Source organism: Rattus rattus, chromosome 2, assembly GCF_011064425.1.
Source record: "Rattus rattus isolate New Zealand chromosome 2, Rrattus_CSIRO_v1, whole genome shotgun sequence".
NCBI lineage: Eukaryota > Metazoa > Chordata > Mammalia > Rodentia > Muridae > Rattus > Rattus rattus.
In genome coordinates, this window is record NC_046155.1 from 215,949,021 (window position 1) to 215,963,227 (window position 14,207).

Below are 14,207 nucleotides of genomic sequence, written 5' to 3' on the forward strand. Positions count from 1 at the left end.
TTCAAAACTGTAAGTATATAGGATTACATTTAATTGTTGGTTTATGTACAGAAACCTTGTGGCACTGGGCTGCAAGGAGCCCGTTATAACTACTCCTTTGTCCTGAGTAAATAACCCTTCAGTTGCAGTCTGGATGGGGTACCACGAGTCTCTGGATCATGACGACGCCTCTGCAAAGATTTGGGGGTATTGCTGATATTATCTATTAAGCTTCTGCCATCTGCAAAGCCTCATAAAGTAGCTTGAAAATTGCAGGGTAAATAAAGAAAGGCGAGGTTGAAGGCATAGATGCTCTGGCCAGATGGCTGAAGCATAGCAGTTATGAGGACGTATTTGTCGTGTAGCAACTGTCAGTGCTTACCTGTTGGCAATGTGGGGAAGACAGAAAGGCAGGTACTCTGAGTGCTCACCATGCTGGGGTTTCAGGGACAGCAGTGAGCATGTGCTGAGGACTTGCTACATGTTCTGCTGGCAATGGGGGAAACACGTGGAGTCCCATTCTGCTTCAGATCTTCTTCTTCTTCTTCTTCTTCTTCTTCTTCTTCTTCTTCTTCTTCTTCTTCTTCTTCTTCTTCTTCTTCTTCTTCTTCTTCTTCTCTTCTCCTCCTCCTCCTCCTCCTCCTTCTTCTCTCTCTCTCTCTCTCTCTCTCTCTCTCTCTCTCTCTCTCTCTCTCTCTCTGATGGTAATAGATGAGTAAAGGAATGGTTTTCCTGAAATATAGCATGCTCTTCCACAGGATCCTGAGGAAGAAATGCCTAAGGCGTAGGGAAGCACTTCTGGGCCCAGGCCATAGCTGTCCTGACTTCTGGGATCCACGTTTTGACTTTGATCCCTCTTTTCAGTACATACTCAACCACAGTCATGTGTTTCCCCCATCACAAACAGAACAAGTAGCAAAGCCCCATTACCCTATGCATGATTTTGAGGGCCATGGTTTCATAATACATTCATGATAGATTTGAAACTCTTAAGTCAGAAGCGGTAAGCAGTGGGCTGTGCTGGAGGGACCCCCAAGCTTCCCTGAGTATTAAAGTCGTAGAGATGACATCATAATTCAATAATAAGATGGTGCCATGCTTAATAGGGTATATTCCAACCCAAAAGCATAGTAATAATATGACAACAGCTTTCCCACCATGCACTGCTGTTGAACTGTACTCCCACTATATGACCATAAGAAGCACTACTAGGAGCACTCTACTGTCTGGAGCAAAGCGTCTCTGACTTACAGTGACTTCATTAAGTGGAATCCTGCATGGTCTTGACAGTCCTGCAACCTTCTCCAGGATTCATGTTTCTCAGATTCAGGATCTTTATGATGAACTTGTTCCCATACCTTTGTATCCATTCTTGACTGCCTTCATTTCCTTAATCATCTTTAGATTTTCCCATCTATAATTATGTCACCTAGAATAAATACCTTCCCAGTTTCACTTGGGCTTCAATCTCAACTGAAAGGTAACATAGTATTGTTTCTTCTTTCCTTTCTCTTTGCACAATCTTCCTGAAGCTTTTCCGTGCCCACTGGGGTGCGGCCAACTTGGTCGCCTGTGAAGACACCATTCCCTAAACTCACTCAGGTCCTTCACCCTTCCTCAGTGGCTAAGGAGAGGGAGACACAAGGAAGCTGAACATCTCCGTCCGTTCCTCACCCACCTCTGCTCTCTAGACCTTTAACTTTGTAGTTTCCCTCCTTCAAATTAGTGATCTCTATCACAGGAAGAACAAAATATATCTCCTCACCAGGTCCCATGACCGATGCAGGAACTGTGCTCTGCAACACACACACAGCAGCACCGAAAGGGTATGCACTACACCTCCCCGTCTTCTTCCACAAAACCACCTTCATAAAGGCCATGTGATGGGCTCTAGAGGATGTAAGGTGTTTATGCACCGACTTACTTTTCTATTGCTGTGACAAAATGCCTTAAATTATAAAAGAAAGCATTAAATATGTGGCAGCTCATGGTTCCAGAGGGTTAGAGTACACGACCACCATGGCGGTGAACATGGCAGCGAGCAGGAGTGACACTGAGAGCTCACAGCTGATCCACAAGCACGAGACAGAGAAAGACAGAAAGACAAAAAGAGAAAGAGAGTCAGAGGCACACACACACACACACAGAGACAGAGAGACAGAGACAGAGAGACAGAGACACAGAGACAGAGACACAGAGACAGAGACACAGAGACAGAGACACAGAGAGAGACAGAGAGAAACAGAAAGAGAGGGAGACATACAGACATACACAGAAAGAATGAGATAGAGAGGGGAGGGAGAGAGAGAGAGAGAGAGAGAGAGAGAGAACTAGAAAAGATATAGGCTTATCAAACTTCAAAGCCTACCCCAGAGACACACCTCCTCCAACAAGGCCACACCTCTCATTCCCTACCAGTTTCATCATCTGGGGGTCAAGGATTCCAATCCATGGGACCATTTTCAACATAATCGCTATACATATGTATCACATATATATTATGACCATCATGAGTAAGCATTATTCCTCCCTCACCCCCACAATGAGAGTCAAAAAATAAAGCCAACGGGGCCACAGATCACACAACTAATAAGGTCCAGGTTTGGGATTTGAACCTCAACTGCTAAGTGGTTTTCATTATGTTTAGTTACCTGTTCTCTTAGACCTCTTCCTGTTTCTTCCACTGTTTCTCCACTTCACCTTTAATAACTCACGATGTATACATTAAACATTTATGACAATGGCTGGTAATCAACCCTCGAGACTCTGAGGTGATAAATAAAAGATTAGACCGCATTGCAAAAATTCCCAGTCAAGTTTTCCGCTGTTCAGATTCGGAGTTTATGCATCTGAATCTGATGTACAGTGTTTTTCAGAGCTCATACCAGGATTCTTCCCAAAATACTTGGACCTAGTTGCAATAGCTCGATGCACTTGAGAGAGAGTTCCCACCTATGCTTCAGGATACCAATCCTCAGGTGCAGTTTTGCTAGAAGTATGCTTGCCTGGAGGCTAGAGTCATGTTACTGACACGGTGAGAATAGCAGTTTTCACTGTGCATTTCAATGCAGGCTAGCTTCCCAACCTGTGTGCCATCTGACCCCAGCAGCTCTCCAAAGGAGGTCGACCAGAAGGACACAGCCATTCTACTGTCTGCTACTGCCTGGGGTCAGAATGACAAAATAGTTCATTCTGGACATTTGCTTAGTAATTTAATATATTCTCTCTCTCTCTCTCTCTCTCTCTCTCTCTCTCTCTCTCTCTCTCTCTCTCTCTCTCTCTGGCTGAAACCAGGTTTTCCAAGTTTTGGTTCATAATAAGTAGTTTTTAAACATTTAAAAATAGGGGTCTGTAATAAAATGCTGAGCGGCTCTCTGGAGACTGCTGCTGCTGGCCGTTCTCTAATAGAAAGCATACGCCATTGAACTAACATTTTGTTCTTTGACTGAAGGAAAAAAACAAAGCTGTTAAAAGCAGGTAGGCTTATTTCCCAATAGCAATGGCATTAATATCATTCGAGCCACTCCTGACCATAGCTAATTAGAGCTTTTGGAGAGATGGCCCTTCCTGAGGGTCACACCAGGTTAGTCAGACCACAGAGTTGCTGTTGGCAAATGACAACAATGGATTTGTTAAGAATTTCTGCTTGGCTTGAGGTGATTATCTGATTTTTTTCTCCCCTCTCTTTTGCTGTTGTGTCTCTTATTTTGACTGGCTGGGGTTGGGTTGGACCACAAGGCCAGGATCCAAAGGCAATGCCAGCTTGTTGCTGGAGATCTGCACTGACAGATTGTTGAAAACTTATTAGTCTGACGTTTTAACAGCCTGCAATAGGATGGAAATCTGCTCCTTCACTGGAAAAGCTTAGGAAGAAAAACATGAGCCTGGGCTAAAATCTGCCCTGGTTCCAAATCTGTTGGCCTCTGGTCCCAAAGTGCTAAGGGCTGCCACAGTGCTCAGAGACGAAAGCCTAACTGTGCCACCCACGCAGTAGGCAGGACTGACAAAACACTGTGGACTACAGCCACTGTAAAGGAGACCCTGAAAACAAATCCTTCCAGAGCAGGGAAACTGCCATGCCTTCCCACAAGGTGCTAATGGCTTCCACAGTAGCAGCAGTCGGCCTCGCATGAGCTTTGCACTGACTGGGAGGCGGGAGAACCCTTTGGGGTTCTATGAAATAATTCAAGAAAACAGAACAAAGGGACACCTTAGGCTCCAAGACCTTCTAAAACAAGCAAAAAGAACGCAGGCACTACCTCTGGTAAGGGATATCTGATGTTAAATTATAATTGTTTATTACAAAACGAAAAGAATTCATTAAATTCCCACTTACCAAAAGCAAGCCTTCCTCCCGGTTGGCTTAGAACAACTTTCAATTTACTACAGGGCCCTACTTTCCTCCAGTCTCGCTCACGGCTACTAATTTCACTAAGCGCTCTGCCGGGACCCACCACAGCTTTGGCCCAGTCTTTGGAGACAATGTATCTGACCCTACAAGCTTTGCTCTGGCTTCTTCCGCTGTGATGGGGGTGGGGTATCTCTTGATAGCTAAGGTTTTATTACCTTCCAGGCCCAGCCACGGGTTCACCTCCTTTTCTGTGACAGGCCATCAGGGCTGGGTGCCATAACTGAAGGAACCCTTTAGTTTGTGTACTTCATACTGTCCTCTAAAAGGACAGGACATTCACAGCATCGCACATGTACCAAGTTGGCACTCCACCAATGTCTTGAGTATTCATTTATTCAGTCAGTTACTTGTCTGCTCTGGGAAGCTGTGAGATGGGAAACTGCAATCGAGAAACGTCTAGGGTTTGTTATTTGTTTGTTTTTACATTGTTTGTGTGGTGCTGAGATCTGAACACAGAGCCTTATGCTGTTAGGTAAGGGGAGCTACGTCATCACCGGGGCTTTGAGATCGGGTCTTACCATTATTGTTACAACTGACTTTGAATAGTCTACGTAGTCCTCAGTGTTCTATGTGGTCCAGGTTGATCTCTAGACTGTGGTTCTCCTGCCTCTCGAATGTTGGGATCACAGGGATATACTGCCACCATCAGTTAGAAAACCAATTTTAAAATATTTCCTCGGGTCAGGTTTGAGTCCTTATCACCCCACTGCAGCTTCATACAGTGGGTCTCTGTATACAACGCCACTTACTAACTCATAAGCATAAATGGCCAGACGGTATATCCCCTCTCAGGCTAACTCAGATAGTGCCATTATATACCCCCAAGCCATGTTAACGAATGTGTTGCCCACTCATTACGTGAACATTGCGAGCACACATTGTGTGTTAGTCACCATCCTAGACATTTGGGGACCTGGGAATGAGCTAATGAAACAGATGCGAGCCCAAATATCCATGTGGGCATTTGTCCCGTTCTACACGGCAGACTTACGGGACGGATGGAGGAAGGCTCCAGCCAGTGATGGAGCTTAAGCCCCTGCAGATTGCCTTGGTTGCTCCTTCAGGACAGACAGACAAGACATATTTCTCCTCCCACCAAAGTCCAGCAACTTCTAAGCAGTCTGACCATGGCTAGTGTTTTAACTCCGAGAACTCAGCTTTGATGTTTGTTTCTTGTTTGTTTGTTTGCTTGCTTTTCCAAAGCGAGCCTGATCTATGTAGAGGGTTTGTTTTGTTTTTGCTTGTGAGTGTTTTAAACACAGAGTGATGTTGGGTTTTCGACAGTAACATTCAATATTCAGTCACTGGCTTTACGGATTTCAAGAGGCCATTGTGCCAAAAGTTCTGTGATCCCTGGATTGCTGCCGCATGCTGTGTTCTTAACGTCAACAATTCGCTGGTGCCTGCCCATTCTCCGCTCTTCCAATTGTGGTCCACCAGCCCACTGAGCTCATGGCCCGCTGAGTCTGTTGGCAGTCGCTTGTGCGGGCCCAGACGATAGCATGATCCTCCAGTGATTTTACAAACACCCAGCTCCCTTAATTAAATCATTCTATAAAAACAAGAAAATGTAAATGTGGCAAACAAAAATCAGAGGATCTGGGGTTGGGGATTTAGCTCAGTGGTAGAGCGCTTGCTTAGGAAGCGCAAGGCCCTGGGTTCGGTCCCCAGCTCCGAAAAAAAAGAACAAAAAAAAAATCAGAGGATCACCGCTTTTATTTTCTGCTAGAATTTAACATCATGCACTTGCAATAAACTGTTCTTGCCTCTGCTAACACAGAGAGAAGCCTCACAACACTGAGGTTCTCCATCTTAAGTTGTGAGTGGCTGTCCCTCTCTTCTCAGGTCGGAAGATACTTTTTCTAGACAGATTAGTTACTGGAGGCTAAGAGGTTTCTACATACCAGTGATAGCAAGTTCCAGAAAAGAAAAAGAAAAAGGTGAGTTAAAACTTACTTGTGACAACAGCAAAGAAAGTTATCAGTTTCCTTAAGAAAGTAGCAGGCTAAACAATGAGACCACACTCAGATCCTGTTGCTGCCATTACAATTCCTAGTGAGCATAGTACTAGTAATTTGACTAGTATCACATCGGATACAATTTTTAAGAAAAGTAAACTTGTTGAAAACTGAAATGTCTCCTAAAGTTATTGCTAATGTCAAGATTCATATCTATAAGAAACATAATGAAAACCAATTTATTTAAGAGAAATACTTTTTATTGTATACTTTACCAGAATATACAGTTTTAGTTAGTAGACATTAAAAGTTTTAACTTTAAATTGATGCCAGCTTTAAATTTAAGATTTTTTATTATTATGTTTCAGTTGTGAAAATAACATTATACCTACTAAATGAAGCTAATTAGCAGATACATTATATTGCATACCATTTTTTGTGTGAACACAATTTTCTTAGCAATTATCAAGGGTACAATGTATTGGTATTGCAAAATTGGTATCCTCAGGTCCCTGCCTGGGTGAAACCTTGTAGCCATTGAAGGCTTCCTCCCCATCAGTAGCCACTACCTTGCTCTCTGCTCCTATAAATTCAACTTTTTCAGATTGTACACACAGGTGAGGATCATATGATATTTATGCTCTGCCCCCACCTTATTTCACCTAGCACAGCACCCTCTTATTCATCTACATCATAGCAAGTGATAAAAGTACCTTCCTCAGTCCTCTGGCTAAAGAATACTTTGTGAAATGCTTCGCTGTCTTCAAGCGTTGGACCACTGATGTCCGTGCCATATTGTGGCTATTGGGAATAACGTCACTGAGCAAGTCAAACACCCAACGATGCACAAAACTCTTAACTAACACTAACTGAATTAGTGTTAGTCCATATACAAAATATTGATTTAAAATACCAAGTATTTCTTCTGGTTTAAGTCTGAAAAACACTACAGGGATTAACACAGGGTGTTAATGAATGAGTTTAATGTTTACCCTTAAATTTATACTTCAGTCCCTGTAGTGTTTTAATATAGTTCATCCTTGCTTACAGTGAATTAAAACTAAGATTGAAATGATTCTGTGATATAGGTAACATCACCCTATTTTACAGCTAGGAGAGCAGGTTTGACCCCAGATGACAGAGTGGATGAGATGAACTAGCAGTGGGTTCCTGTGATCTACAGCCTGAGCTCTCTGTCACAAAGCCAGAAACAAATGGGCGAGTAACGGGAGTGTCTCCAGGCACAGTCTAGGTAGCCTGTGCTACAAGGAACAACAAAGTAGCCGGTATCTGGAAATCCAGAAATCTTGGTTATGCAACAACAGATTCCCACTCACTGGAGAGAGAGTGAGTGTTCCTGTCTCTCCTCAGTTTACTATTGTTACAGGACTATAATGAGAATATGAAATGGTAGCCAGACAGCACTTAGAACAGTTTTTAGCCATCAAACTCAATAAATGTTAGCAAAGTCATAAATACTTAGTTAACTTCTAAGAGTTTCGGGGATCTGGCAGATCAAAACACCAAGGCTACAATGAGACATGTTAGGGATACTAACAATGAAGTTGGTTGATTCTTTATGGCTTGTGCAGATAGTGGACTGGAATGCATACAATTTCATGTGCCTCAAGAAGAGTGTATGCCAGGAGGATCTCCTCATTGCTAGCATGGCTCCAACATCTTGGATTGGCACTTCAATGGCCACGCCTTGGTATTTATGATTTGTTTTCACTGGAATCGTCGGGCAGAAACAAGATGATCTGGCTATTTCAAACATGGAAAGTGACACAAAGATGGACTATCTAAGAAGTCGACTTCTGTTGATCAAAACCAGAAGTCATTCAGAATCAAGTTACCCAAATGGAGCATCCCAACAAACATGACCAGATCATCGAAGGAAGGGGGTTGCAGACCTCACAACCCAGCAGCAATATAGGCTCTTTGACTGTGTTGGAGTCTGTATAGAGTAGGGATACTGTAGCTTAACCTAATTAATCTTCTAAACTAGGTCATCGCCCTGAGCTGCACAGTGAGCGGAGGCCTGGCAGAGAAGGCCTGGTAAACACTAATGTGCATTAATGAGAAAAGGCACCAGAGAGAATGTGGTTTGAGGCATGTCCTGTGAATGATCCCATTCCCTTCTGGGTCCTGTTGGTATCATTAGGTAACTTTGAGAAAACCAAAGCGATTAAGGAGCTAGTTAAAGGTGCCTCAGCCAGCAACCAGATTGTCATAGAAATAAAGACAAGGAAGCAGAAGGTCTCATCATCATAAAAAGGGACACAACACCTCCCTTTGCTACTTGGTAACGAGCTTGTCTGGTCAGTGAACCCAGGCAGGTCATGACTGTTAGGGGGTGTTTCAGACATTCCTCCCAGTTTGATCCTGACAGTCCAAACACACATGCCTGTTGAGAGACACATCTCAAGCTTCCCTTAACACGCCAGAGCCATGGAAAGTCATGCAACTTCTACCCACAATGCATGGGAAGCCCCTGCATTGAAAAAAGAGCACCTATCCGATGGCAGTGGATATATGGGCTTTATCATTAACCCAGAGAAGACACCAATGGAGAGTTATTCTGCTAAGAAGCTGAAAACATTTTAGGAATCTCTGACCTTTCATCTAGAAATAATGATTAACTCGTTGGGGTTGTAAACATACCTCTTTTAAAAGCAGGTGATGCAGAAAATAGAACCTGGCTATTTTAAAGGGCTTAACCCCTGTCAAAATACAAACAAAACAGGAACAACCAGCTTGATCAGACTGCATGGGTCATTAATCCCCACATTTGCTCCCTGGCCTACCTTGGTGGCATATATCAACATCGCCATTATACATCCAAGGAGATGAAGCAAGAGAAGATTAAATGGCATGATACACAGCACACTGGGTCAGCAGACGCTCGTGATCTCAACTCTCCATCTAGAATTCAGCGTCCTCTCACCTTCACAGCCCGAAAGTCCTCTTACAGACTTCCAGGGCCCCCTGCCTCCCTCTCCTACAGTTCTACCTCCTGATTCCCATCATAACTTGCTTTCTTCCCAATCCCTGGACTCACTGTCCATCTCCTACACGGTATAGGTCAACCTAGAAACTGATGCTCAGGTAGGAGAATTCTCCCACGGAGAATTTCACAGTTAGCTGTGAGGAATGTTGATTTCTTTTCCCTTCAGGGAATGTAGTTAACCAAGCTGTGAACTTTGAAAGAGAACATAGGATTACACGATTAGACTGCCAGTCTTTGTCAGAGCAAGGGAAATAGCTAGACATGGTGGCTCATCCTCTAACCTCAGAACCCAGGAGGTAGAGGCAAGTGGATCTCTGTAAGTTGGGGGCCAGGTCTACACAGTCAGTTCCAGACTAGGCCTGACACAGAGCTAAATAATGAAGTTTATTTAAAAAATAAATGAAGCCCATATAGAAGGGGAGGGGGAGGGGTTAGGGGGATGTTGGCCCGGAAATCGAAATGTAAATAAGAAATACTCAAGTTAATAAAGAAAAAAAATAAATGAAAAGATAATAATTTAGTGATATGAACAAGTTATCAACTAATTGCCCTCCATGAACCCAAGGACACACTGATACAGACCTACATTGGACAGAGGGCCACTTTGATATTCAAAGCATTGGATATCGTCGATTCATTCCTGATATGTCTCATATAGTGAAGTTAGAGAATAATCTAAGGCACGAACAATACTTATAGAACAAGTCGGTGACCTTGTATGCCCTCCTGCATACTGTCTCTGCAGTCTCTTCTCCATACCCTACTTTGGATGCCTCATTGGTTATTCGGTTCATGTTTTTCGTTTTTAGTAAATTAATGTATTCATAAGAAATGTATGCTGTTTTGGATATTTTCATCTTTGTAAGATATGGGGATCTTTTTAGCAAGATAGTATACTTTACCGTGTGTGTGTGTGTGTGTGTGTGTGTGTGTGTGTGTGTGTGTGTGTGTGTGTTGGCCCTAGCTTTCCACCACATTTTGAGACAGGGTCTAGCCGTGGTTCCCTACCACGAATGCCTGGCTACCTGGCCCACAGCCTTCAGTATCCCTCTGTCTTTGTTTCCCACCCCACAGTGAAAGTGCTAAGATTATAGACATTTTCTACTGTGCCTGCCTTCACATGGATTCTAGGGATTCAAGCTTATGTATTCATTTCTATAACAACTGTCCCCTGCTGAACTGCCTCCACAATGCGAATGTGACATTTTCATGGCTTAAGTATGCGTTTTGTATAATTTGAAAATTATGTGTGTTTGGCATTCCATAATATGAATATTATGTATTTTATGTAAGTCCTTTGTATGTTATATATGCTTTTAGAGTTTATAGAGTCCTAATTTATTTTTAATTATAGAATTCAACTCATGGATATTTCACCGAAGTTGTATGTGAAAATAATTCTAGTTAAAATTCTACAAAATTATTCTGTCACAATGTCTGACTTTTCAACTTTACTGGGTTTTACTAACATTTACCAAATCTGCAGTGACTATTATACCCTAGCCCCAAAAGCATGAAAGAAAAGCTTCACATTTCTCTATGTTTTTAAAAATATTTAATGTTTCCAAACATCCAATTTTTGTCAAATCTGTCAGTTTTCAAAAGCCTTGTATCTCAGTACATTTAATTCACAATTATTGGAGTGGTTCACTTTATCTTAGTGTAATTTATTTATTCCCAATTAGTATATTTTCTGGGCTTATTGATCATTCATCTCTCCCCTTTGTGAATTACTTGCTGTGTATTTTATCCATTTTCTATCAGATTATTATGTTCATATTGGTTTTGGCAGTTCATATAGAAACACAAATACTAATCCTGTTGGCCAGTCATACTCACTATACAACAGCGGCCTGTTGTTAAATCAAACATTGGATTGCTAAGTTTTGCCTGGCATGAATGTTTTTGAAATTCAAATTAAAATTAAACCATACACAAGAAAGTTGGTACTCCCCAAGTCTGTGAGCTCGGAAAAGCTCTGTTTTACATCTTACTTGTCCCTTCCCTGTTCTGAGAAAGTTCTGACTGGCCACTCGGCTTTGATAATATCTATATCTGCGTGTAGAGTGAGTCACTCAGAATAACAGCAATGCTAAATGCGGCCCAGCTCTGAGAGTGATCGGCCTCGGGTTATTCGGCCTGGTAGGATGTTTCACTGAGAGGGGAACTGTTATTAATGGGGTTCAACTGAAGTCATGGCTTCTCATGGGTGCACAGAGCCAGCTGTTGGCAGGGACGTGAAGCATGCTGGAGCAGCCGATCCTAGACTGACCGCTCAAAGTCCTGTCTCCAGGAAAATCTTTATGACAGAAGAAGTTGAGGAGTACCAACTTTCTTGTCCACAGTTTAATTATAATTTTAATTTCGAAACATTCGTGCAAGGCAAAACCTAGCAATCCAATGTTTGATTTAACAACAGGCCACTGCTGTATAGTGAGCATAGTGAGTAGGCCCAGGTAACTAAAGAAAACAAGGATAGAACAATAGCATGGTGACGTCAGCTGCATGGATATATTGGCTTGAGAATTCTCATTTGAAATCTTGAAGTAACTAAAGCTGTCTTTCTGTTACAGAGGTGTGGCGAAGTCTTGTTTGAGAATCCTGAACAGAATGTCAAATGTGTTTGCATGCTAGGTAAGAAGGCATCTTGTTTCAAATGTATTATGAATGTTGATGTCCTGTGAGTCGCTGTTGTCTTGGTGTCTTACTGACTGCCTCTTGTTCTGTTATAAAGAGGCTTGTCAGTATGCTTGTGAGTTTATAAACAGCTATAATATTTTTGTGACGCACTCTATGATAAAAATGATTTTATTTTAGTAATTCTCTATAAGTCTGGGCCAATTCTTTTAAATCTCAGTGATTGTTGGGTCATCAGGATAGAATGCAATTGAGTGCTTTGTAGAAAAAAAAATCTGTGATCTAAATGCAAGAAGAATCTTATTGTCATCTCTAAGCCTGAGATTATAAGATAAGTAATAAAACCATTAGGTATTACAATAGCATAAAACCACAAAACACCCTCATTTACAAGAACTGGGAGAAGTATTTGAATTAATCTGAAGTCAACACAATTACCCACAATGCATCCTTAATATTATAGCCAATAATCATTTTATCTTGTGAGAGAATATAGCATGGATGTCTTTTGTAGACTCGATAATATACACTATCCTGCTAAGAAATTCAGTCAGGGGCTGGAAAGATGGCTCAGCCGTTAAAGGCTAGGCTCACAACCAAAAATATAAGAAGTTCAGTCACTAGTGTTTCACTCACTATAGATTAGGAATGAATACAGTGAGTATGAGTGACACACTTAACCACTAAGTCAGGAATGGTCCAAACTACTACAATACGGAGGTTGTAGTAGTAATACAGTAAGTTCTAAACTATAGACTCTTTAGTAAGTCAACTGTAAGCCACTTAGGTATGCCCATGAGTTTTACATTAATTGTAATGTAAAATTTACAGCAGCAAGGGTTGACTATGTAATCCTGGCCAATTTTATTTGCATAACAGTCATACTTGTCCATTCTGACCTTAAGCGAGTCGTGTCAGCACTGTTCATTCCCTCTTACTAACAGCCTAGATTGCTTTTAAGATGAGATCAAAACAGACCCAGCAAGGTAAACAGACACATTCGAATAGCTCAGCCAGTCATAATTCATGATAATAACCAAACAAATAACCAAAGGCTACTCATGATTCAAAAAGCAAACATGACACAGATAGTACATTTGTCCAGCCTTTTAATCTTCCTTATTTTCTGTGCTGTTATTCATAGAGGATGTCTATATTGTTCTCATATGTTTTGAATTAAGATAGAAGCTTATAAGTCTACTGGAAATAGGACATTTTACTAGAAGCATATGAGCAATGATTAGAGCATACCTCTGCAGAACAATTTCAGCTATCCAATATTGGTTTTTAAACTTTGTAATTGCTTCAAAGGCATTAATATCTCAAGATAATAGTTATGAATTATAGATAAAAGAGAGTTGATATATGGATGGGTAGAGATAAATAGATAATAGATGATAGATTGATAGATAGATGATAGTAGGTAGATAGATGATATGCAAGCAAAAATAATGTTTCTCCAGCTATGTGTCGTCCCAACATTGGGTTTGAGAAGGTGTCTAATGACCACACTTTACCTGTTCATCCTTTAGTTCATTCAATTTCCACACAAACAAAATTACAGCTGAACTATTGTTACAGCCCTCTCACAAATAAGGAAACAAAAGCCAAGGCCTCGATCCTACAGACATCAATTAAAGGCCATGGAAATTTACATTGCTTATTTCCATCTGATCCAGAAACTTGTGTAAGCATTTAACTCGTGATGCTTTCAAAGATGTGGGCATCTTCAATTTTGAACGAATTCTCCTGTGTTCTGCTTCTCTTGTAAATGGTTAACTAATTACAAGCCAAGAGAAAGATAATGAAGGACTGTCTAGTACTGCTCATGTGTGGGACCTCACTTAAGGGAAGTTTAATTACTTTTCCACATCTTCTGGTTCTATAGTGTGTTATATGTGACTGCCATAGGCATTTGTGACAATCAACATATCCCTGTTGATGTAGAATATATTAATATAAAACTTGTGTTTCTCTAGCTACTTTCATAACTATTGCAGTTAATTGAGCACCTGAGATAAAAATAAAATCTATCCTGAGCATCTTGCATAGGTCATGTATTGTAAGTCAACTGAGAGATGTCCATTCCTTCAAATTACAGATATCTTTGGCAAGATCGGTGTGTCAGTCATTAACCTTGTAGATTCCATTAGCTTGTTTGGATTATACAGAATTAAATAGCACAAAGGAAAAGTGAGAATGAGAGTTTTGA

General features: G+C 41.4%; 1 protein-coding gene across 1 annotated transcript in view; it reads left to right on the plus strand.

Annotated features, from left to right (window-relative positions):
• Positions 1-14,207, plus strand: part of Pde7b (phosphodiesterase 7B) — a 312,276-nt gene that overhangs the window by 78,061 nt on the left and 220,008 nt on the right. The window contains exon 2 of the mRNA XM_032894930.1: positions 11,932-11,992. Coding sequence (XP_032750821.1) covers positions 11,932-11,992 — 61 coding nt within the window. The remainder of the gene's footprint in view (positions 1-11,931; positions 11,993-14,207) is intronic.